Source organism: Pyrus communis, chromosome 8 (assembly GCF_041283825.1).
Source record: "Pyrus communis isolate YQ-2024b chromosome 8, ASM4128382v1, whole genome shotgun sequence".
In the NCBI taxonomy this organism is placed as follows: domain Eukaryota; kingdom Viridiplantae; phylum Streptophyta; class Magnoliopsida; order Rosales; family Rosaceae; genus Pyrus; species Pyrus communis.
The window spans coordinates 4,911,361-4,937,771 of record NC_142572.1 but is presented as its reverse complement, the minus strand read 5'-3'; the positions used below and the strand labels follow the sequence as shown (position 1 = coordinate 4,937,771).

At 34.7% G+C, this 26,411-nt stretch overlaps 2 protein-coding genes across 4 annotated transcripts; both read right to left on the bottom strand.

Moving 5' to 3' along the window:
• Positions 1-6,598: 6,598 nt before the first annotated feature.
• On the bottom strand, positions 6,599-8,175 carry LOC137718013 (homeobox-leucine zipper protein ATHB-16). The gene is made up of 4 exons (XM_068457537.2): positions 8,005-8,175; positions 7,772-7,917; positions 7,325-7,692; positions 6,599-7,139 (listed from the first exon to the last, which is right to left on the bottom strand). The coding sequence occupies exons 2-4, from the start codon at positions 7,830-7,832 to the stop codon at positions 6,747-6,749; spliced, it is 822 nt and encodes a 273-aa protein (XP_068313638.2). The 5' UTR covers positions 7,833-7,917; positions 8,005-8,175; the 3' UTR covers positions 6,599-6,746.
• A 7,989-nt stretch (positions 8,176-16,164) lies between these two features.
• On the bottom strand, positions 16,165-23,777 carry LOC137717912 (uncharacterized). 3 transcript variants are annotated; one of them, XM_068457417.2, is made up of 15 exons: positions 23,340-23,777; positions 22,986-23,079; positions 22,404-22,582; positions 21,696-21,746; positions 20,656-20,712; positions 19,847-19,967; positions 19,250-19,316; positions 19,069-19,110; positions 18,293-18,398; positions 18,104-18,214; positions 17,094-17,165; positions 16,899-17,000; positions 16,742-16,788; positions 16,613-16,640; positions 16,165-16,526 (listed from the first exon to the last, which is right to left on the bottom strand). In XM_068457417.2, the coding sequence occupies exons 1-15, from the start codon at positions 23,355-23,357 to the stop codon at positions 16,425-16,427; spliced, it is 1,197 nt and encodes a 398-aa protein (XP_068313518.2). In that variant the 5' UTR covers positions 23,358-23,777; the 3' UTR covers positions 16,165-16,424. The 3 variants fall into 3 exon arrangements, with proteins under 3 accessions (XP_068313518.2, XP_088555410.1, XP_088555412.1); XM_088699284.1 differs by having other exon boundaries at positions 16,279-16,526; positions 16,613-16,643; XM_088699286.1 differs by lacking the exon at positions 19,069-19,110 and having other exon boundaries at positions 16,279-16,526; positions 16,613-16,643.
• Positions 23,778-26,411: the final 2,634 nt, after the last annotated feature.

Genomic DNA, 26,411 nt, shown 5'->3' with positions numbered 1-26,411 from the left:
GATACTAAATTCTTTTTGTTCATGATCCTTGCATTGGATTGGACATAAACTAAATTATTTAATCTTGATGTATCTAGTTTATTTCTTTTCATTGTATGTATGCCCTCAAAAGTGCTCCAATTCATTTCACAATTGGATGAACTTGTAGTCAATCCATGCTTTGCAAGTTAGGTACATCATTTCCATAAGTATACCATCATGAAACTAAAAGAGAAAAAAGCACACAATTAATTAAAAAAAATTAAAAACCACCTAGGAGCCGCCTAGCCCACCTAGGTGCCACCAAGGACCAACTAGTGTGAGGCTTATCTTACTTCCCCACTCCCTTGGTGTAAAAAAAAAACACCATAAAGCCAGCTCTCCAGGCTTTTTAAGTGAAGTTTACTTTGGCTGGACGACTATAAAATGAGCTGTAAACTTAGACGATATCATATTAATTGACTCTCTGTCGATTCTGGAATCAGCTCGTGTTCAACAGAAGATTAAACATCTTTTTCAATTAATATTGGACAAAAGATTAATACATATGAATGATCACCATTTCCAATTATTTACAAAAGTAAATTATAAGTTAAGCATCAATAACTGAATCGATATTGGACATACATTTTGAATTGGTGTTTTCCTATTAAAAACAATGAGAAAATGAGAAATAGAGGGGTGGTAAGTGTTCTCCTAAACCATAAGTCATTTCTGACTATTTTGTGCCGTCATGGTAACAAAAGAGCGTGCATTTTGGATATTTTAGAAGTTAAGCAAATAACACATCTAATATGCTGCTAGACCTGCCACTTAGTACTACAATTTAGTGGTATTCCTCTTCACTTATGAGTGAGAGGTCTTATGTTTGATTCTCACCAAAGGTGAATTTGAACTACATTATTGCTAACTCATTCTGAGGTTTAACCTACTTCCCCATCCTCTTAGTGTAGTTAATATTGTTTGTTAAAAAAAAATGCTATTGAACCTTTAAAAATGAGTATTCAAAATACCAAAAGCTTATTATTTGTTGGTACAAACAGGTGTCATTTGTACAGGTTTTTTATTTTCTATTTTTTATATATATTTGGACTGTTTCGTGCAGTTAAGGCAGATAAACACAACCTATAGACTACTAAACCCCTAAAAATGAGTCCATGTTCTCTTCCAATTTAGCAATTAAGTTTTTCAACAAACAAAATAAAATTTAGCAATTAATTAATCTAAAAATTTTGTGTAAAAAACTGAGAAGAAAAGAGAGTGGGTTGGGTTTCTTTCGAAAGTGGAATCATGAATCGCATTACCCAAACTGGTGACAAATTGATATCCAGAGCAATATAACTGCTATAGGGACAGTATTTGTGCTTAGAACACTTCGGACTTAAAATTAGGTTCGTCCATGCCAATATGCATGTCATCAACACGTCTACATTTACCAAAATAACTTACGCGTTACTTGCTCTCTTCTGTATGTGAAGAGAGATGAAAAACAAAAATAAAAACACGAAACTCATTACAAGTAAACTTTTATGCTACTTTTACATGTAACATGATTCGTTGGGGCCCCTTCTTTCGAGACCAAATCGATCCTCATCAAGTTAATGCAAACTACCCCATTTATAAAAGTTAGTTATAAATGCAAATTTCTAAAGGATAATGCAAACTAAGATTAAGTTTAAGAGACTAAATTGTTATAGTGTGGATGGCTATGAATGATCAATGGTAATGGGACCCTTTTAACTGCCTTGCATATCACAACATTAGAAATCAAGGGTTGGTTTTTGGTGATTTACCTCTTGTTTCGAAGTGATTTTAATATGATTAAATCGTTTTTGGTCAAAATGTTTTTGAAACAGATCTACAGTAAAAATACAAGCGAATCCAGAAAAATCACTTGAAGTGCTTCCTACAAGAAGCACATAAATAGTGCTTCTTACAGAAAGTACTTCAAGTGCATTTGGAACTTAAAAACATTTTCTTTAAAAGTATTTTCCGTCATTTTAAAAGTACTTCTAAACAAGCTTTTAATAGAGATTAAACTAAAAAGACAAATAATGAAGAGTAACTCAAGGGAGAGATATATTTGAGTTTTGAGAACTATGACCTTAAAATTAAGATGCTCCATGCCATCAGCATCAACCGTATGCATTAGATTAACTTATATGTAATGAGATTTTTTTGTCACACGTGGCGAAGAATACAAAAATAATTTAGAAAACACGATACTGATACATTTTTACCCTATTTTTAGATGTAACAAGTTCCCTACCCTCTTTCTTTCAAGGCCAAAATCCTCATAGACCTCACCAAGTAATATATCCCCTTGATAAAGTTTAGTTCTAAATGCAAGATTTTAAAATCAGCGGGTTTTTTTCTCTCCCCGTGAGAGCTCTTCTATTTGAGTGAGAGGTTATCTCACTATGTGTGAGTGTTTTCATTTTCAGATTCCAGTTCAGCCCCCAGCCTTAGCTTCGGCCAAGGTCGGTGGCAGTCCCCTTCGTTTTGTTTTTTTTTTTTTTCCCTCGCTGTATCTCAGCCCTTCCGCCCCATTTTAACCGTTCCTTGCCCCATTCAAAAAACTTCCTTTTCCGATCTCCATTTTCTTCTCCCCACTATCTTTCCCCTACCATGCATCCACTCTTTTCGTCTTCTTTCTCTCCTACTTGGGATCACTCTCTCGTGATTTCACCTTGAATCTGATATGCTCCCACCTTGTTCTACCATATTCAACGACTTTATCGAAAAGGCATGTAGAGTTTTAGCTCGGATGTTCGCACCATCACTTTCCACCTGTGTGTCGGTCTCCACACTGTTGTCAGTGGTTCCATGGACTTCCTCTCTGATTTTCTACCATTGGTGGCGACGGATTGGTTCCACGTGGAGTTCGATTGAGGACGACGGCACCTGCTTCTCTTTTTGTTGTTGGGGTGGGTTGTTGTTGTGGTGGCCCATCTTTTGCTTGTGTTTATTGTGTTCTTAGACCTTTGTTTTTTTATGTAAGTTGGTAGTAATGAAAATTTACCTTTCATCAAAAAAAAAAAAATGGGGGGGTGGGTGGGTGGGGGGGGGGGGGGGGGAGGAAAAAAATGCAAACGAAGACTGAAGTTTGAGAGGCTAAAATTGTTCTACAGTGGATGCCCATGCATGATTAATGCAAAATGGGACCCTCGTGTAACAAAAAAGTCATGGGTTTTGTGGGTGGTTTTATAGTGACTACCACACACTAGGAGTGTAATTCGGGCGGGTTTGACGGATTAGATGGTCATCCCAACTTTAGCTCAACATTTAAAATTTGAATTTGAGTTGGGTTTGGGTTTCAAATGAGTTTGAGTTTAAATTAGGTTTAGGCTTACTTAGATTGAGTTCGGATTTGCTAAACTTTATCGAGTTCAGTATTATAAAACCTTCTTTTACAAGATTGTTCAAATTTGGTACCAAACAATGTCAATATATTAGTTAAATTTCAATTTTACACATCATTCTATACAAAAGTTCTAACACGGATCCCTTACGGATCTATTATGTGAAGATTCTAGGGATTCCCACATCTCAGCCGTACATTGTGAATTGTGCAGTTAGAAATCATTTTACTTTTATTATTTTAAATTAAACACAAATAGTACATGACGAAAACTGACCGCATGATATACAATGAACGGTTGAGATGTGGGGATCCCTATGATCCTCACATAATGGATCCGGAGGGGAACCGTGTTCCAAAAGTTCAACCAAATCGTGTAGAGACCATTTCTAATGTTTGAACAATGAAAAGTTTCAACCAAAAGAAACATAAAATCAACATTAATATTAATTGTTCAAATAAAAACCAATAAACTTCAATTTATAGTCATCCTAAACTTATACATAGCTTATATAATATGAAACATGATGAAGAATATAGGCACGAGAGAATATGGACTAAAAATTGAATTAAATTTGAGTTGATATGGGCAAAAAATGAATCAATACAAAGTTTCAACCAATAAAAACATAAAATCAACATTATTATTAATTGTTCAAATAAAAACCAACAAACTTCAATTTATAGTCACCATAAACTTATACAGAGCTTATATAATATGAAACAGGATGAAAAATATAGGCACGAGAGAATTTGGACTAAAAATTGAATTAGATTTGTGTTGATATGGGCAAACAATGAATCAACACAACCCAACTCAATAAATTATCAAGTTGAGATCAGGTTGGATTTGGCAAAATTTTATTTTATTTTAACCCGTTGGATCAGGTTTAATCGAATTAAGCATGTACAAATTCGGATTGACTCAACAGAAGTACACCCCTACATCACAATAGAAACACAGAGACTGCCTGTCAGTGTCATATGGTGAACCTCTCAGCTTTTAGGGTTAGCTAGATTCCATAGGAGGCATTAACAGTCAAAGATGGGTGACGCAGGGTAGCCCACAGCTGACATGAGCGAGACATGGAGGAGCTGAGAGTCGCAGCAGCTTTTTGGTCTGTCTCTTTCCCACCTAAAGTGAGAGGAAAAAGTGGGAAAATGACTTGTGCCTTCTCCAACTCCACGAGTTTTCAAATCAAAAACCTACTCTCCCATGGAGGGACAAAAAATTAAAATGTGCCATTCAATGAATTATGTTCCTCTTTTTGAATTAAATTCTAGCATGTGGCCTTTTTATGCGAGTAGTAGCAGTCGGATAATGATTGTTAGAGTTAATCGTTCATGCAGTTGTGGGATAATTTTAGAATTTAAATCTTTAGATAGTATATGCAAGTGAGTTTTATAATGAATATTACGTTTGCAAGCTACCAGACTTCAGCTCACGCGTGAAAAATATGTGATCGTAAGTGTTTGAATCTTATAGAGACACTCACGTGCATCAATGACAAAAGTTCAGCGGCTTACTTATACATTAACATGCATAAACAACTTAATTGCGCATGAGTAATTTCTGGATGGTAAGTGCATTTGAGTTTTATAACAAAGCTTATATGCATCAACGGTCAAAATTCAACCGTCCACTTATATAAGCGAATATTAAAGACTAGACTTTAATTACACATGAGTAATTTTTACCGTGAGTACACTTGAGTCTTATGACGAAACTCATACATATCAAACACCCAAAATTCAGTTAAACCTGTAAGTTTTTATCATAAGTGTGTTTGAGTCTTATGATGAAACTCATATGCATCAAACGCCCAAAATTCAATCACACACCCATACACGATGGACTCCGATTATTTTTCAGGATGCAAACTCACATGCAAGAAGCTTTGGAACGTAGTTTTTCAATTCCATGTGTTAGCTATAGATCAGGATGATACTTTTTTCACCAAACACATGGGTTGATAGTCTCCCATCACAAACAAAAAAGTGAGAAATTAAAAAAAAAAAAAAAAACCATCTGAGTAGGAACATATTCCTGTGGGAGCAACAACCACCTTTATAAAGACAACCAATCCTTCCAAATTTTCTTTTAGATTCCTTGTAAGACCATCTCCAATGGTTGGGCTAAAAGTCAAATTTTTTAGCCCGAAAAATTTAACTTTTAGCCCAAAAACAGCTTTTCTACTCCAATCATTCTATCCTAAAATTTTAGCCCGAGATTATTAAAGAATGAATTTAGGCTATTTTTTTTGTTAAATTAATTTTTAAAAAAATAATAAATATGTAGACTATCATAAATTAATTTTATGAACATTTTAATCTAAAAAAATTTAAATTCCGATAAATATTGGGTAGAGTCCACCCCGATTTCTGGGCTAAATTTCGGGGGGAATTTGGCATTGGTTTAGCATTTAGCATTTAGCTCAAAATTTCCCCTTGGGTTGGAGTGCGTTTGGGGGGGGGAATTTTGGGGGATAATTTGGCTTTTAGCCCACCATTGGAGTTGGTCTAAAAAATCAACATTGTCTCCTATTTTTAATAAAAGTGAGTAATTCATTATCAATTCTCAATTTCAATCATATATAAATCAGGACCTTCAAACCTTGTTCAATAAAGCGTTTCTAAACCAATTTGTACTCAAGCATTTGGCCAAAATACATCTATACTTGTGATCATATTCTTACAACTGGTGTTTTACATTTCCTACATTATGTGTGTAATATTGCATAAAATGAGCGTTTTAGTTGCATGTGCTATACTATACGATATTCAAATGATAACACAAATGTGAGACACCCCGTTTGATGTACAAGAAAAAGAAAAAAGGAGGGTAGCTTTACCTTTATGTTTTCATGCCAACTTGGTAGTGTCGTTTAATTCTTTGCAGAGAAGTTGTCAAATCCGAGTTAGTGACCCGCCCAAGCTTTATGGAAATGAGAAATTGACAACTACATGTGAAGTTTGTACCACCTTTGTATGATGCATCACATTGCACATGGTTTGGTTTTGAAACATTGTGACTTTAGGGTACAATTATGTGAGAAACTTTAGAGAAATGATATACACGTCATTTTTCTCCGTTTATGCGTTCATGTTTAATATGGTATGTTGTGTTCGTTTAATTCACGCATGCTGATGATCAGAAATATAAAAAAAAAAAGTTAAAAGCGAAAACAAACTTTCTAACTTTTCACGGCAGTTGCACTAAAAGTCCAGTACTAAGGTTTTCTAAAATTGAGCAGAAAATGTGCAAACTAATTATTTGTTGATGTGGCAAATAAAAAGCTTTACATTGGACATTTTTGCTTCTAAATTACAAAATTTTATTTTATCAGATCATTCAAAAACCTTAGAAAAATAAAAAGGGTCCAACTATTTTTACTGCTCAGCAGATTTACCAATGAAGACTAGGAGCTTGATCGACTGAAAAGAAATTGCAGGACTCATCTGTGGTGAAAAGACTCTGCTCTTCCATCCTCACAAGCTGGCCTTGAAACCCTTTTCCTGCAGCTACTGATCTGGACTCAGATAATTGAAACCAATTCACCATGGAAGTTGAAGAAATTGAATTATTATTATTATATCCAAGAGATGAATTTCCATTGCTCTCTTCCTTCATAAGAACTTCATTTGAATCACTATCTGATGAACCATCTTTGGTCTTCAAGTTCTTGAACTCCACCTCTATATTTTCACTGCTTTTGCACGTTGAAATTGGTGATTCTTCTTTCGCGGAGCCGTTGCTCTCTGCACCTTCTGTGAACAGCTTCGCTTTTAACTGACTTAGCTGCAAAAAATACAAACACCCCAATTGAAAAAAGAGTGGTCAACTTTTTTCTGCAGATCCTTGTTTATTTGGACTTTTGGACCGAGTAAATCAAAAGAGAATAATGAGACACGTAAATAAACAGGGTGAGTAGAACGAGAAAATGGGAATATGCAAACAAAATGAGCTTCACTAGTAGTATGAACCTTTTCAGCAAGAGCTTTATTCTGTCTCTCAAGGCTATCAAAGTTGTGCTTTAAACCATCATAGTCAGCTTTGAGGACGCTGTAGTCTCTTTCCAACTGCTTAGTCTTCCACCGTGCGCGACGGTTTTGGAACCAAATCGCCACTTGTCTCGGTTGCAGGCCTAATTCCTCAGCCAGTTTGACCTTCCTCTCGGGCTCTAACTTGTTCTCAACCTCAAAGCTTCTCTCCAAGGCCTTGACCTGCTCCGAGCTCAACCGCCTTTTCTTCCCTGACATTTCTTCCCCAATATCTTCTTGTTCTAAAGAATCTAACATTGCCTGAAACTCCTTGCTGTAACCATATTTGTCCTTTGCAAGCTTTACCTCCTCTACGTAAATTATGAGACTTCAAACCCATCAATAAAATAACAAAATTTGGCAGAAAAATAAGCTCGAAAGGAATTTTACCTTTTGATGGGAAATTGGAGACCAAAGCACCCAATGACTCTGAGCTGCCGAACCTCTTCATAATTCAAAACAAAACTCCAAGACAAGGTGGTATTTGTTGTTGTTTCAAATCTTTCTCAGTTTTGTGAGAGCGCTCGAACATGCAACTGAGATGCCAGAGTTGGAAGGAAGCTTTATGGTTGAATGACCAAAGTGGGAATTGATACTTCAAAATAGCTAGAAGGTTCACTTGCCTTTAAATTGTAAGACAATATGATCTGGAGCAGAAAAACCAGACTGCTAGGGGTTCCCCCTTTGCCTTGCTTTTCTTGGTTTCCTTCCTCCAAAACAAACCCTTTCAAAGAAGCAAGGAAAAACAAAGTGCACAAGTACACACCTCACAAACCAATAATCCTTTCCCCTACTCAATCATTATATAATCACCAATATATATATTGGTTTTGAATTTGTCAAAATTTTTATTACTATTTTTGACACACGTTTTTGTGATTTACTTCGTAATGTATTTTAACGATCCGAATTGTCTATATTTTATACCTTCTCTCAAATGATAAAAATAAAAATAAAAAGATTTTCTCTCAAATATCGTATCTACCAAAAATCATAAAAATCTAAAATTATATAACAGTTGGATTAAGGGTTTAGAGTTCTTTTATAGAACTATATTCATCTATTTTCTTCACTATAAATGAATGTTTTAATGATTTAATATTTTTAAATTTTTTATATGAATGATTTATGAATGATGTTCCAAAAGATAACAGTTCAAATCATTAAAATGTATTACAAAATAAGCTCTACAAAAATATTTTTTAAAAATGTTTAAAAAATGATGCCACGAATTCGCTCACATATATAATATATATTTGATATAAATATATAATATATATCAATACACACGCACATACAGAGCTTGGAATTACTGTAACTGGATGCAACAATCACACACAGGGGCAAAGTTAGAAATAACATTCAGGCCTCGTTTGGCAACTAGGACTGTACTGACTATTTCTGTCGAATATGATAAATAGCCACCAAATAGTACTGAATAAATTAGTCGGCCGTTTGGTGCAGTATCGAACTAATAACCGTATAATTTATACTGTGTTTGGTTTTATACCGGATAGGAGAAATCAAACTTAAAAAAAAATTAACTTATAAAAATAAAAATAGAAATCATCCCAAATAAATTGAAACAGCCAGTTGCGGAAGAATCCCAAATTGAAATCATCTCTTCGCAGCACCATGTTTCTTTGCAAGACCCAGTTGCAGGGGAGGACGACGAGTAGGCGATGAGGACGGCCACAAGGAGAGGACGACGAGGAAGGCGACGAGGATTAGGAGAGCATAGATGGCGAGAGAAAGCGTCGGTGATAGAAAACGACAGCAAGAGAAAGTGACGGGGAGGACGGAGATGGTGAGAGAAGGTGACGATAAGAAGCAAATTCCTTTAAAAACCAATTACTCAAATTTGCAGACATCAACCTCCAAATTACAGACTCGTACTTGCTCACTCGACAACCAAAAAATTGTTTTACAGGTGACTTAGTGCAGCTTTATCTTTCGGATTAAATTTCAAATTTGAAACACAGAGGTGATTTTTTTTTTTTTTTTAATTCAACCTCCTCACAACCACCGCCACCATCAGGCCAGCGGGTGTGCAGGGGATTAAAGTGGTGGGACTGATTTTGTTTATCCGGTGCTTAATTAGTACATTGGAACATCAAACAGTTGATACCGTATTACTAATACTATCTGGTCCTTTATACAGCGTGCCAAACGAGGCCTCAAGGTGCACAACTAAAGAATGACGGATGTAAGTCCTCGTAGAATTTAAAATAGCGCGCCCAATACCATTTTTTTTTTCAATTTTAAGTGAGATGTTTTTATCAAGTACTTGGTTAATCCATACTCTTTGTGTTATTTGAGCATTTCCACCCATTTTGATGGATTTAGATCTATGGCTAGACTTATGGAAATTACTGTTCACTTAAATAGTAACTGCTATGGCTGTTACTATTCACAAAGATTTATTTTATTAATAATGTATAATTCAATGTTTTAGTAATTATTGAACGAATGAGATTGATTTAGAATAGGTGACTGTGATTGTACAATGTGTTCATGTCTTTCAAAAATCTTGTTTAAATTTTTATAAATGAATTGTGGTACATCTTAAAAAACCTAATAAGATAACCTAATAATTACATGTAACCAATGTAAATTTTTTAATTTTTAATTTTAATTTTTCTGATTTTTCTATTCTTTTTTTTTTTTTTTTTTTTTTTTGTAATTTTTATGAATTTATGGATTTAAAAAAAAATTATTACTACGAAAAATAATAAGAATCGTGAATTAAAGTGAGAATTTGAAATGGACGTCTTTGATTTGGCGAAGTGTTGAGTACATTGGAAGTAGTCGTTGTGGTGGGCCCCAGGCGACAAAATTTGTCGCCCCACTCTCCCAGTTGGATGCATGTAATGCACCCGCCTGGTGCAATAAAAATTAAAAGGCATCGCTGACGTTAGGCTGCTGTCGACACCTTATATTTAGATCTAACATCAGAATCACATGGATGGTAAGCCTTGGGGACCAACAAATAGATGAATGGGTGTTTTAGGTGGATTTGGGATTTAGCCATATCCATTTAACAAGGGCAAAAATGCTGAACAAATAGATAAGTCATATATGTATAAGGTTTGGAGGTTAAATTTGTTATATGTACGTATGGAAAGAGGGAATTCTTCTTCGTGAACTGTTAGAATCAACTCTACAACTAAATATTTTGGTGTTATATTCATCTCTTAGTGGTTGTGGATGAGGAGTGAGCAATAAAATTAATGGTGGTGACAAGTTGATTATTATTCGCCATAATCTAATTCAATGTTACGAGAGACACAATTATGATTTAAGTGGGTGCATGGTTCCACCAATTTTTTCCAGGAAAGGAATTATCTTCGAATCCCTTCCTCCTAATTCACCAAATCAGGAGATCCGTGCTGTTGAAATTTGATCTAACGACTGAAGTTATTATCTCTACTAATTAATAAAACACTCATTGTCAACTAAAACCCTATGAAATTACTAGTTTAACCCTCTAATTAAAACAGAACATGAATAAGAAATATAAGGTAGAAATGTAATTTCACACAACCAAAATTTGCTATATTTTTTCAAAGCCTCAGCTACATGTAGTTCTAACATATCTCTAATTAAAAATAAATAAATAAATAAATAAAAACCTCTCACTTCCACATTCTCTATCACTCTCTTTCTCTCTCCTTCTATTTCAAAAACAAAACAAAGAAAAATTTCTCACACACTTTGTGTGTGCTCCTATGCTAATAACTTTTAAAATAAATCCATACTTATAACCGCTGGATCAAATTTTATTAACACAAATTCGCTATTTTAGTGGATTAGTAAAAAAGAATTCGAAGAAGATCCTTTTCATTTTTTCCAAAAACCTGTGGGGGGCCGGGTGCCACCTCGGGCCCTTATGAGATTCGAGCTGCACACACAGCTAGATTGCATTGTTTTTGCTTTATTGCTGTCAGTCGCAGTGATGCGAATGGTTTGATTAGGACCCCATTGCACTTTTATTTATTTATTTTCTTTTTTTGAAGGAAAGATGGTAAGTGAGGGTAAGTCAAATTAAAAAGCTGGATTCAACCATATTTTTACCCCATGCCTTAGATTTGCTTTTTCAGTTAGATTTTTGGGTGTACTATCCACACAATTTATTTTATTTTTTTATATATTTTTATTAATTTTTGTTCATTAGTCTTCTTCAATTTATCCGATCACATGATCAAAAATAAAAAAAGATATGAAAAAGTAAAAAGAGATGTGTGAATATCACATCTCTAGATTTTTTGTGCCAGACATCTTCTTTTTTGGAATATTTATTTAATTGAGGATTCATTTCTCGTGTGTTATTTTAATTCTAATTTTTTAATAAGGAAAGTTGAACTTTCACAACATTAATTTGTTTCTTTTCAAAGTGACTCATATCGCTTTCTGTAAAAATAATAATAATAATAAATAAACATAACTTATATCATTTCATGATTTTAAACAGTTGTCACTAAAAATCAGTGGCAGAGACTATAGGATCATTGATTGTTCATGATGTTAATAATTTAAAATATGAGTATTTTAACGAAAAGTTTTCGGTATTATTTATTTAAACGAAAAATTATATTTTTATATTAAAAAAGTCAATCATGTATTATTCATTTTGTCATTTATTTTATCATTATCATTAAAACTCAAAGTTTTCAAGTATTTTCATTAGTTTTCCTTTAAAAAAATTTCATGTGTTGTATGTGTATTGCATTTGATCCTTTAAATAGTTAGGACAAATTAATGTACAACTTTCTCTTTCTATTTTTTTTCTCTCTTCTTGTGTGTGTTTATATTGTGCGCATCAAATGCTCGATAAAATTCCTCAGTTGGCAAAGCCTTGACAATCTTGAATGTTTATTTATAGAGAATACGACTACAATTAAGCATTCCCCCTAATCTCTCTTTCTTTCCCTTCCCTTCCCTATTGTTTAAACGACTACGATTATTTCACGTTAACATCTTGTTTGAATTTTTTTATATAGAGAAATAAACAAAAAGTAAAGTGTGAGAGGAGGGGAGGGAAAAAGATGGTAATAGGAGAAGAAATAATCCTACTTCATTGCGTAATCCAAACAAAGAAAAAAAATTTGAATAGAACAATTGTAACAAAAGAATACCGCCTAATGAGGTTAAGACACGTTGATTAAAAAAGGCCAAACATATGAACTGGGTGACTTTTGAATAGATCGGATCAAAAATAATTTTTATAAATTCCATTCCAAAATTTCAGAATTGGATCAGATCATATCACAATTTCAAATTCGGAACTTTGAGCATATTCGAAAAATTTGAAAATCGGAATGATCCTGAAAATTTCATAACGTAACTTGGAAATTCATTATAAGTTTTTTAATACTCTCAAAACCTTTTTGTACATATAATTTATTGTTATTTCTTATTATTTGGCATATGCTTATGTATAAATTCATTTAATTTTGAATATTCTTAAACTTTTTGGTAGATAAAATTCAATCATAGGATAACAATCCCTATAATTATGGCTCAATCAGGCGCTATGATCTCCAATGTGGTCAAGAGCCTTCCCAACTCGAGATTCTTAATGACGTCACTTACACTGGCGGAGCCAGGTTAAGGGCTACCCTGTAGCCCAGGTAGCTTTTTGTACATACATGATCAGATCATATCACAATTTCAAATTCTGAACTTTGAGCATATTCGAAAAATTTGAAATCAGAATGATCCTGAAATTTTCAGAACGTAACTTGGAAATTCATTATAAGTTTTTTAATACTCTCAAAACCTTTTTGTACATACAATTTATTGTTATTTCTTATTATTTTGTATATGCTTATGTATAAATTCATTTAATTTTGAATATTCTTAAACTTTTTGGTACATACAATTCAGTCATAGGATAACAATCCCTATAATTATGGCTCAATCAGGCGCTATGATCTCCAATGTGGTTAAGAGCTTTCCCAACTCGAGATTCTTAATGACGTCACTTACACTGGCGGAGCCAGGTTAAGGGTTGCCCTGTAGCCCAGGTAGCTTCCGGTGAAAAATAAAATTTTACATTTAATTTTGATTGATTTTCGAATGTAACCCACTATATATTTAGTCATTAATCCGAATTCTTTAGATTTAACTATATAAAATTATATAATACAGTTTACATACCATTTCTTTTTCTTACATCCTTTTTTTTCATCGTTTCTTGTATATGAACAAGTTTGAATTTGTTTGAATTTTAACCCGTATTTATTTAATTACAAATTTTTTTGGCTCACCTTATGAATTTTTTTAAGCTAGCTGATACAACAAAAAATACGGTTATCAAGTTTCTTTATTTATAAAAATTTAAATTTTTAAGCTAGCCCATCCGGTAAAAAATTTCTAGCGCCGCCATTGGTCACTTACTACATTTTTCCTAGTCAAACGAATAATGATGATGTGAGGGATAACGAGTCTCAAATCCTCCAATTATAGTACACCACACGTACCTTAATGAATGATCTTCAAACTCAAAACTACTAGTGCATAAGGACACGACCTTCAGCCATGAAAGGTAACAATTCCTCTAACCTTGAGCTCTTAAATTTTCATCATCCATTAGTGTGACAAGATCTAATATGTTTATTATTTTCTTGGTTGCAGGAACGCTCAAGTAATTCTAAAAGTGTTTAGGCAAAACAGAAATATAGACACGAACGACAATATAGACAGCATATTGATCGGGTGATGTTATATAGACAACAAGGTTTGAATCTCAACTCCATCAATTAGAACTGGAATTGCTTTGAGGCTTAAGCATGTAGGGGTCGCATTGATTTGGTGCCTTGAATCTCAGAAGCAGTGATGAATTCCAGAAACGTGTTTCACAGAACCATAGACGAGGAAGGGACATGCATTATCTCAGTTTCAACGGGTTTAGGTAGAGAATAGGTAGGTTTCCTTTTAAGGAGTCTGATCCGGTTGCCGTGCAAGCTTGGAATTTTGCCATAACATGCCAACAAGAAATAGGTTCCTTGTGGGACACTCCATTTGTGCCACTGAGATTAAGGGCACTTGGTCCCAAAGCCTCACTTCAACATATTTAAGTTGCGTGAGTTTTCAAACCCTTATGATGAGTCCATTAGTTTCATTCTCTAGGGAGGGTTCTTTATGAAAAGAAAAAGCAACAAAGAAAGGCTAGGTTTAGTGAGAAAGGAATATGAACCCTAGGTTCCGATATTGGGGAAAGCGAGAATTGAATTGGAGATCTTGGGTGCAAATGTGAACAATCTTAACCAATTGAGCTATGCGTCATTTGCATCAAAAGTAAATGAATAGTGAGAAAGGAACATGAACCCACTTTCATTATTTCGCTCTCATATGTTTGTTTCAGCAAAGGGTAGCCGAATTTGTTGAAATGAAAAGAGAACAATATAAACTTGGTGTGAATTGTGAAAAGATGGCTTGGATAAAGATTACAGGGAATACGATTGAAAAGAGTGCTTATATTATTGTGGAATTCGCAATGCCATAACACAATTTGTACATCTGTCCGATTTTCCTTTCCCCTGTTGAGTCTATCAACACTCAATCTAGAAGTGATATGAATTTCCAACCTTATGATACAATAGGAATGCATCTACAACAATATATCAAGTCGATCATGCACTGCCATGCTTTGATACGTCAGAATAGCATCCCGGCAGCGCTTGATTGACTCTAGATATCACCACAATGGCATCTCTGTTGTAAGCTTTCTTGCCACTAGATATATGTTCGACAAGGTAGTTACATAACATGTGAATTGAAACTCTTAGCAAAAGAGAGAAACCTAACCATGTGTGTCTAGGGATGAGCAAAATACCTATGGGTTTGGGTAACCGCAGTTACCCGCCCATTTAAAGTGCACGGTTACGGTTATGGGTAATCGTTTCGACGACCAAACGGTTATGGGTGTAACCGTTTATCCGTGAAATTTAAATGTGCGGTTATGGGTATTACCCACGGTTATAACGGGTATCCATTTACCCATTTAATTTAATATATGTAAAATTTATAATATTTTTAACAGTTATAACGCATTTATGTATTTGTGCTAAACTTTTCGTATACAGAAAGTTTGAAGCACAAGAAGCCAACAAGGAGAGAGAGCTAACTTGAAGCTTATGACCTATCTTGCAGTTAACAGAAAGTACTGGTATTAGTGTAGAAAAATGTTTATTTTTAGAAGCTTTACTTTGTAATTATATGGATTATAATTAAAGATTTGCTTGGGTGTAGCAGAAAAATATCGTTCATAAACAATTATTTCAATTATTGGAATTGTATGAGGACTTAAATGATTAAAATAGGGAAATGCATGCTAAAATATACCTATAACGGTGTTTAATTGTCAGAAAACGAAAATTATGATAAATTTTTTTTTTTTTTTTTGTAATTTTCAAGTTGTTTAAAAAAAAAAAAAAAACATGTAGACAGGTGAAAAAGGGGTAAATGGGTGAAAAAATGATAAACGGGTTCAAAAATGGGTAAATGGTTATGATTGAATAGGTAAACGGTTATGGTTAAATGGATACACGGTTATGGATATGGTTAACCGTTTATAAACAGTTATGGATATGGATATAACCGTTTATGCAATTACCTAACGGGTAAATAGTTATGCGGGTATGAACATAAACGGTTATGGGTAAATAAATAACAACCGTTATCCTCCCACCATAACTGTTGCCCATCCCAAAATATGTCGGTATGTAATTGGGTCACGCAAGGACTAATGAACAACAAAAATTAAACTTCACAATACAAGCTATAGTAATTTCCTAGCTGCATTTGATTTCATAATATTTTAAATTACACGCAGTTAAATCTTTGTCGGATCCTATTCCGAAACAAATTTCCCACTCTAAATCTTGCAGTTTTTAGCCGCTCTGTGTAATTTCTATTGAAACAAATCAAGGGCAAACAAATCTACGCTGCCCTTACCTAGTTTACCCTTCTTCAATGTCAACCTCAAAATTGTGTCAAAATTTGTATAAGCCTAACCTGCGTTCCGTGTACATTCCTACTTCTAATCTTGGGATGATGAAAATGGAGTGCAGCACGAAGAAATGTCGATTCCAGCAACCTCCATGGCATCACAGACCCACTCGGGGACATCACCTTTCGGAAACTACAAGACAATAAGATGCGAAACATTTCAACAGATGAACTTTGGACATGCAGATATAAAAAGATGAAGGTGTCTAAAGAAAATACCATTTGTTGCAGAAATTCACGTACAAACCTGCTAAAAAGGTTTTAAGAAAAAGGGTTAAACTGGTACAACTAGAGGTCCGGAACAAGTGAGAACTACGGTTGAAAAGGGTAAATCAGAGGCAAACATACTCTGGAAACCTTCCCTCGATTATTGAAGAGTGCAGATTTCTACTTAGCTGCATTTAAAAGGGAAGAGAGAGAAAGAGAGAGGAAGGGTTTTAGTTAAGAAATGCAGAGGAAAAAAATTATATGGCAAGTAAAATATAATAACTTTTGTGTTCTAAACCTTCATCATGTAATATAAATTGTGATATGACAGAAGCTGAGATCCCATAGCATCTTTCGTAACAAGGCAATGAATGTAAGCTCTAGTATAATTTTTGCAGACCTGCATTTGAAGAAATAGAACGAATCAGTTCTACATCATTGATCGACTTCTGCATTGATCTTTCACGCAAAAGATTAGCCCATCTATGCATACCATACAATCACATGTAGGATCAACGGGGCGGGTATCTTCAGCCATTGCTTTCTGTTTGAGTTTCAGCACTCCCTGAAATAGTAAACATCACATACAAAATGAGAGGAAATCTTCTTTCCTACTGTTGAACTATGCATCCACTTATCAACAGAATTAGGTCCCCTTGTATAAAATACTGCATGGCGACGACACTCAATGAACGTACACTGGATGTGGCAATACCCACATGAATACTGTACGACACGGTTCTAAGTGCATTAGCAAACATAGAACATTAACTAGAAAGCTTTGAAGAAACACCAACTCATTTCAAGCATGAACACTATAAAGTACAAAGGTCGTTGAGAAGTTTTGAAATAAGCGAGTGTTATTTGTCACATTCATATAACAACTTAAAGAGGACAAGTAGAGCTTAGCTGGTAGAACAAGATGCAAGCATCTAAATTCGTATCTGATAAGAATTATATCCCCATCTAATTAAGAAAGAAACGGCAATGATTCATGAAGTTCGAAATCAAAGTTCAAACAAATAATCCTGACCAAATAACCACACAAAATTACAAGCTGTGACGGGACTTAACAGAGGAACCAACCTACTTGAATATCAAACTGAATACTCTCCTTCAAGTGATTACAAGGACTATTTTAAAATGGGCTTAACAGAACCTCATGGCGGTGCCAAAAAATTTGGCTGCTAGTGTGTTTCTAGTGCATATATTTATAAGTCGTTCATATAAAAATCTTTAGTACACAACTACACATACATACACGCATACAGGAGCTCTTGTAAGCACCTAACATAAATAACTAATGATAGAAGTGTACTCATTCCCTCTAGTAAGCAACTAAAATAAATACTAATCATCCTGATGAAAGGAGTATATTAATCATAGATGTAATGGTTCAAGATTAGCTGTTTATGATGTTAATCAATTACTACAGTTGGATGGCACACATAAATATATTCAATAAAAATGTAAAAGTGTAGATCAGAATGTTCAAGTAATCACCTCGGGTACAAGAGCTGTACCAAAGCGAGCAGTACGTGTGGGATAAACACAGTCATACATGTCAGCACCTAGAGCACTGCAAACTACAATATCCAGAGGATAACCAACACCCTGAAAGATGCGCAAGAAAATATCATGACTTGGGATACTTTAAGGAAGTTCAAATGGAAATTAGTAAGTCTCCAGCACCATAACATATCGCGGTTTCTCCTCAGGCAATGCGGCAGTGCATTGTGCAACAACACGCCAAAATGAATCCTTACTTTCACCGCCAGAAAGACCGCCAATAGCATACCTGTCACAGTAAACTTGGTCAACTCAGCTGCTTAATAGAAGTTACCAACACCACCAACCGTGAAACAGAAGCGCATGTGTAGTATTGCAAGATTTCCAAATCCCATTAAATATTAGAACAAATGTAAACACGTTGCTAATTCTGCAGAGAGTTCGAATTTCAAACCAATAAAGTTGAAATTAAGGAACAATACAGAAAAAAATTGTGTTAGCTCGTCAGAAAGAGAAGGAGAATTTTAAATTCTTTCTTCCACACTTTAGAACATTATTAACCAAAAATAAGCCATTGACAGTATTGCCACTCTGCTTTTAAAGGAAAAATATAATCAATACACCTTAGCTTTCTATGAGACTAACATAAATGATCAGAGATTTTAAATGTGTTATGGTGTTTTTGTACCATAAGGCTGCACTTATTATCTTCTTTTTTTCTTCCTTTGTAAAAGCGGTATTGGGGAAGGGGGGAATTGAACTTGTGACCTCGGTTGCAAGAGGCATTCTGTAAGTGATGCATCATAGTTCATTTTTACATACAAGCATTGTTACTATTTTATCATGAAATATTACAAATTCAACAACTATCGTAATTGGCTAACTTCAAAAACTAGAACGGATTACCAATGTGCCGGATAAAGTGACCTACAATGAATCAGCCACTAAAGAGAACATACCCGGGTAAGTTTCGATTCACCAAGCCTTTAACACATATATCTCTGCTCACAAGTTATGGGCATGAAACAATTTGTTAGTTGTTACAAACACATTATTAGTATAAGGAACAGAACAATAATAAAAAAATGCACTAAAAGATCAACATAAAGCATGCAGATTACATATTCAGTTGAAGTTCACCTTAATACAGGATCTAAGCCACCTTGTACAATACCAAATAAGTTCTGCTCTGTTGGTCTCTTGTGAGCTGTTTATAGAAGCAGTGCAGATAAATACAAAGCTGACCAGCCGAGATGAGCATAAAAATTGAGAACATAAAGCATTACAACTTACAATAAATAGGACGAAAACTAAAAAGTTACGCACAATCTAAGAATTGTATATGGCTATTATGGATGAATTGGGGAACTAAGGAAAGAAGGAACTGCTGAATTGATAACTATTGAAATAGTTGGAATGTAAGCATAACCTGTCGCATACATATACGACGAGAAATCACCTAGTCATGATGTTGTAAATCTAAGAAACTTGCTATTAACCATGAAATTGGACCTAAAGAATAGACTTCACCTAGTTCAATAAACTTAGCACAGCACAGTAGCTCTAAAGCCTAAGAAAGATCTTCTAGGTAATCTATCAAACTTGAGATGATTATATATGATTATACATGTATAAATGCACACATATACATATATCTATGTTACCTTTTCCTGTAAAGTGTAAACTATTTAAAAGTATATATACAAGAAACACCAGTGACAATCAAATATAATTCACCTTTAATGCATCTGTCTATCCATCGTATAGTGCGATCCATGGCCTCCTTAACTCTTGGACCAGTGGTGGTGGTTTTGACTACATCATCGAGGGCCATAATAATATCTGCTCCAATTCTGTTCTGCACAGATCATTGAAGGTACAGAAAGGATGGTAGAGGGAAACACTTGGTTAGAAAATAAATGTTTTAATTAGACATAATATCTTGAAAGCTATACTCTATGTTACAAACTCATCAAGCTTCTCCCGCTGCTAAAGAGCCCAGAAAATTCAAAGTCAAGATCTCATGCTCTAATACCCATGAATTAATTTGGTTTACCACTACATTCAAAACCTTAACAGAAGGTGGCAGCAATTTAATTACAAATTCAATGAATTGAAGTATTAACTATCAGAAGTTTAACTATTATTGTTTGTTTTTTGGGAGTTTTAACGAAACACTCCCGATATTGTTCACTTTTAACGAAAAACCACATTTTTACCTTTCCCTGGTACTATTCACTACACCTTTATTTGTCCTTTTTCATTAAAACTAAAGCTTTTTTGGACTTTTCGTTAGTTTTCCTTTGTTTTTTACTATTATAAATTCAATTATTTTTTGGGCTGCCCATGTGATGGGCCTTGTTTTAAGAGTTTGGATTTCATACTCTATTCTTATTTCCTTTCTATAATTCCATGTGCTACATCTATATCATTACGACATCTTGATGAAGGACACTCAATGGCATAGATTGGTGTAATGACCTTGGTAGTTAACCCAAAAATTACATGCAGATAACCAAAAAATGAAATGAAATAGAAGTACCTACTTGAATTTGAATTGACTCCTCAGGTGTCAAAAGCATTGGCTTTCCATCAACTGGTGACTGAAGTAGGAGAATAATCAGTTATCATCCTTATGGACGAACGACAAACCCAAAATAAAAAAAATTCTTGATACACCTAATTATCAGCATGAAACATTTAAGTACAAAATGAAAAAGTAATATAGCATTAACAATAAACAAGGTATAGACTTTTATATAAAATAAATGACAACACCCATCTAAGCTTGCCAAAATGAGATGAGATATAAGAAAAATATTTTTTAAGGTTAGTTTTCCAAATTATGAAACAATTATTGTAGATTACGAAAGATGAAGATAAAGTGTGTTCACTGGCAAAACAAATGGACATTAAAACTAAATCTTATCCATTGATTACCCTCTCCATCAACCGCAACCCCGTATTTCACATTAAAAAAAAAAGCATTATGGACCAAAAAAAATATTTAGATCACTCACTCTTTTCCTAACAATTGAAAACAATTTGCAGACGCAATTGTTTACAAAGTTTTTTATGACATATCAGCCCCTAAGAATGGGGCAGTTGGATTAAACGATAATCAAATTATTAATAATTATGAGCATAATAGGTTAAGCATAAAGGTATCTCCATGCCTCAGCTGCTCTGTTCAGTTCTCCCCAAGTACACTAAAAGAAAGAGGAATCAGCATCACCCTTCTTTCCCCATGTCCACCATTGCATTCCACCAGTATGACTCATATACAGTACTTGATATTAGCAATGCAATCAAAAGAAGAAATAATTGGAGACAATAACTCTTTCGCTGCACAAAAATGGCTTTCTTCATCCCAACAAACTCCTACTTTTCCTTTAAAATTAATTAAATTTGGTGCTTTAATCTTTCTCCTTTCATTTATAGAAGATATTGGAGACAACTTGTTAGCGATTGTAAAACTTTGCCAGGGCTTGATCCAGTGACGATAGCTCAACATGAGCGAACAACTCAATCATTATTCACCACCAGCACCTAAACTACAATAAGCAGTGCCAAAATAAGAGATTACCTGAAATGTTACACCTTCTTCGGTTATGTCAGCTAAATGCAATAATGATACCTGAAAACAGTAACAAAATAAATTGTATGATTTCACTGCATAAATTATTTACTGATGCAAAAAAAAATGTCCACAAAAACAGCATTAATAAACTGGCCAACAAAACAACCACATCGTCAATAGCATAAGTTCATCAATCCAAGCTGAAAAGAATTATCAAAATCTGGGCTACACATTATGAAAGAATGCCCATTCTACTTCTACAGTAGCATACATTAGAAAGTAAGTTTAAAAACACCGTCTTTGATATGTCATTTAGTTATTTATAACAAAGTACAGTAAGCAAACAAGTCATTGGAAGTAGATACTGACTTGTTCCCATGCCTCCTGGACAAATGTGACGTACTCAAATAAGGGAAAGCTTAACTATAGTAACATAAAGTTCAATGTAACCAGTAAGAATCACAAAGTAGGGGCAAACCTGGAGAATGAGAACGGAAAAAAATGGAGGGGGAAGAGGCAGAGGGATTTATTTAGGACAATAAATTCATCACAATGCACAAGCATCCATTAAACGTGTTGCATAAATAGTTTCAGATGGATTGTATTTCAATAAGTACGTCAACAAAACTCTAGACATGGAAACAATTTAAAACGAAAAAACAATTAAATCAAAATCAATATGTAACATATAGTGAAATACTGAGGGAAACTAACCATCTGAAAGCCACCAGAATCAGTAAGCAATGCTCTTGGCCACTTCATAAATTTGTGGAGACCTCCCAACTCATCAAGAAGCTCAGAGGTCGGACGAAGTGCCAAATGATACGTATTGCCAAGTATTATTTGAGCACCAATATCTTCAAGCTGTTCGGTTGTCAACCCTTTTATAGTTCCTGAAACCAAGAAAACCTTATCCATATCATTGATTACTCAATACAACAAAGCCAAGGGCATCCATGAATGTTGTTCATATATGCACATCAACATCAAAGGTGAACAAAGAAAAATTATCAAGGCATTGAATATTGGACAATAGGAGCGAAAAGTGTGTGTGTGTGCATGCATGCACGCGTGAAGATTTTACACAACGCACATACTGATAATGTTTTATTAATGTCAGCACCTAAAGCTAGCCCACAAAAATATGTTCTTGAGACAACGAATCCTCCATACCTAAGTCGTTAACATATCAAATACCAATTGAATTGAAAGCTAATTAGCTCAGATAAAAGATTAATTTACTCATGAGGAATAGCTTCTATTCAGTACCAAAATGTATGAAATTTAAAGCAATACCTTGCGTTCCAACGGGCATGAAAAGTGGTGTCTGGCACACAAAGTGAGGCAGGGTCAATCTAGCTGCACGAGCACGGTTAAACCTCCCCAAAACCTGAATCACAAAACAGATAAAACCGAACAAATTTCCCACATCAGTAAACAGAAACAACCCAACAAACCAACAAACATTGTATTGATTTCGAATGAATGGAGACAGTGAGCTTATCAATCTTTCATTCATTCATTCCTATGCAAATATAAAATACAAAATAAAAAAGTGCCTATTGGGATGAGAAAGTTCAAAACTTTAAATATAAAACCATTAAAAATCACAACGTAAAAGAAACCATGGCCCTAGAATTAGAAACCTACCTCGAAACGAAGCGCCATTGGTGAAGGATTTATCAATGAAGGAAGCAGCTTTGTAACTGTATTGTAAACCCAAACCCAAAACCTTAACTTGCAATGTAATGGCTGTAGAGAGAGCCCCAGAGAAAGCGAATAATAACGAGAAGAAGAAAAAGAGAGTTGGAATAGGAAGCGAAGAAGAAGGGCGGCGAGCGGCGGATTTTTGAGTGCCGCAGCCGGCGGTGGTTGTGGTGTTCTGCTATCTGTTTGGTTTTCAGTCTTGGAAAGCCCGGGCGGCGGGGATTCTGAGTTTACATTGGATTGAAGGCCGGGTCTTGCGCTCAAGTTTGACCGTTGTCACGCGTATTCTACTTGTACTTTTTGTGTTTTCGATCCTTCTTTGTACTCTTCCATTTCTTCTTTCGGGTATTTGAATTTTGGATTTTCTTTTCACGTTGGGTCAAATGTTGGGATCTAAAGCTATGAGAGAGTTAAAGCTCTAAAAGATAAAAAATGATTTAATTTGTCTAAAAATTCATCTCCAATCAAAAGCTAGACTATAATCCTATGAAACCCACTAGATCATTATTTAGCCTTTTTTTGGGGTTGGTCTTCTTAGTTGTAATGATTGATTCAAATTCAAAGGTTAGGAATGTGGAAGGGCAATTCTTGGCAGCTGCTGCATTTAAGTTCGATGGCATCACAACATCGTTACTAGCCGAGGTGACTGCTGCTTGTGAAGTAGCTTTGTTTCTGCAACAATGGCCCCTTGTAAGGGGTGTGATATCCACACATTCTTTTTTACTTCTTCCACATTTTTTTGGTTTTTGACCGTCAGATTGGATGAATTGAAGAAGATCAACGGACAAAAATTAACAAGAAATGTGTAAGAAGTAAAAAATGGTATGTGGATAGCACACCTCCCACTGCAAATGTGGGGATGGAGGGGATGCCCTTATGGTTGTTTCAGCAATCCAACTAATGGGTCACGGCTAATAATGGTCCTTTTGGGCACCTACTAGAGGATACACGGAGGATTCTACAAAATGTTGGACAATGGAAGAATACTTCCGTCCGAAAGGATGCCAATAAATTGGTTCATCGCCTGGATAGATTAGGCCTAATTTAGCTCACCCGGTCTCTTGGTTCGAGGAATCTCCTGATGTAATTTTTCGTCTTGTATTGGAGGATACTATTAGTTGTTAAGTTGTTTGGTGCGGGACATGCTTTTTCCCTTCGACCGAGTTGAAATCCCTAACAAGGTTTTTATCGAGGCCGGTTTATGTACCATATTCTCTGTTTATTCGTTTTCTTCCATATTCAATGAATATCGTATTTGACTTTAAAAAAAAACTAAACTATTGAGGGGACTATATTTAACCTCTTCGGTTGGAGATGGTAACGAGTATGGCCTAACACTGTTCATTTAAAAATAATATTTTGCGGGGCTATAATTATGGACAGGGCTATATTTAGTCCTTTCAGTTAGAGATGGCCTAAATCCTTGGACTTGGAGTAAGTCCAAGTGACCTTACACGAGAAAGTAGATGACGCTTTACTGCTGTAACAGAAAATAATTATGTATATGCATTATGGTGCAAATTCGATACCCACAAGTTCTCCTCCTCCTAACAACTATGTATTTAACCCACTAACTTTCTACTTGAATATAAAGAATTGTTTGGTTTGATTTAGTCTGATTCATTGTCAACTTATTTGGACTAAACCAAACTAATCTTAAAGTTTTCGTATGTACGGTTTAGGTCTAATCCAAACTTTTTTTTTTTCCTTTAGTTCTCCCAAGAGGATGAACAACAAAGTTTTATTTTGGAAAAACACCATCATTATGGAAATGTACACACGGTAGAAAAATTACGTCAATCTATTGAGATATGGTATGCTACAAGTGAATCTTTGCGACAAGAAATGAATCCTAATTTTAGGATGATCGACCCCTTTAATGCAGTTTATATGATGTCCTTTTCGGGAGCTAAAGGAAATGCATCCCAAGTACACCAATTAGTAGGTATGAGAGGATTAATGACAGATCCACAAGGACAAATGATTCATTTACCTATTCAAAGTAATTTACGTGAAGGATTGTCTTTAACAAGATATATCATTTCTTGTTACAGAGCCCGAAAAAGGGTTGTGGATACTACTGTACGGATATCGGATGCTGAATATCTTACACGCAGACTTGTTGAAGTAGTTCAACACATTGTTGTACGTAGAACAGATTGCGGCACCATACGAGGTATTTCTGTGAATCCTCAAAATGGGATTCAGGAACTATAGTCCTAGGTGAACTGGAGAAACCCAAGATGACACGGGTGTCATAGAACTACTTAGTTTAAATACCATATGAGTATGCTCAGCAAAACCCTTGGATAGCTTCTTCGATTTCGCGCTAAAGAGAAATATGACCAAATGTGGAAAGACCTTGGTAGTTAACCCAATAATTACCCACAGATACCCAAAAAATGAAATGAAATAGAAGTACGTACTTGGATTTGAATTGACTCCTCAGGTGTCAAAAGCATTGGCTTTCCATCAACTGGTGACTGAAGTAGGACAATAATCAGTTATCGTCCTTATGGACGAACGACAAACCCAAAATAACAATATTCTTGATACACCTAATAATCAGCATGAAACATTTAAGTACAAAATGAAAAAGTAATATAGCATTAACAATAAACAAGGTATAGACTTTTATATAAAATAAATGACAACACCCATCTATGCTTGCCAAAATGAGATGAGATATAAGAAAAATATTTTTTGAGGTTAGTTTTCCAAATTATGAAACAATTATTGTAGATTACGAAAGATGAAGATAAAGTGTGTTCACTGGCAAAACAAATGGAAATTAAAACTAAATCTTATCCATTGATTATCCTCTCCATCAACCCCAACCCCGTATTTCCCATAAATTAAAAAAAAAAAAAAAAAAAAATTTAGATCACTCACTGTTTTCCTAACAATTGAAAATAATTTGCAGACACAATTGTTAAGAAAGTTATCGGCCCCTAAGAATGGGGCAGTTGGGTTAAACGATAATCAAATTATTAATAATTATGAGCATAAGCTCTG

What these genes read in the sequence shown, in the direction of transcription:
- LOC137718013 (XM_068457537.2), bottom strand. Translation starts at nt 7,832, where the DNA reads ATGAAGAGGTTCGGCAGCTCAGAGTCATTGGGTGCTTTGGTCTCCAAT. An exon ending in CTCCAATTTCCCATCAAAAG is followed by an intron (nt 7,693 to 7,771) that starts GTAAAATTCCTT and finishes TAATTTACGTAG; the next exon opens with AGGAGGTAAAGCTTGCAAAG. An exon ending in ATAAAGCTCTTGCTGAAAAG is followed by an intron (nt 7,140 to 7,324) that starts GTTCATACTACT and finishes TATTTTTTGCAG; the next exon opens with CTAAGTCAGTTAAAAGCGAA.
- LOC137717912 (XM_088699284.1), bottom strand. An exon ending in CATGCCCGTTGGAACGCAAG is followed by an intron (nt 22,583 to 22,985) that starts GTATTGCTTTAA and finishes TCTTGGTTTCAG; the next exon opens with GAACTATAAAAGGGTTGACA. An exon ending in GATAGACAGATGCATTAAAG is followed by an intron (nt 19,317 to 19,846) that starts GTGAATTATATT and finishes TTCTATAAACAG; the next exon opens with CTCACAAGAGACCAACAGAG.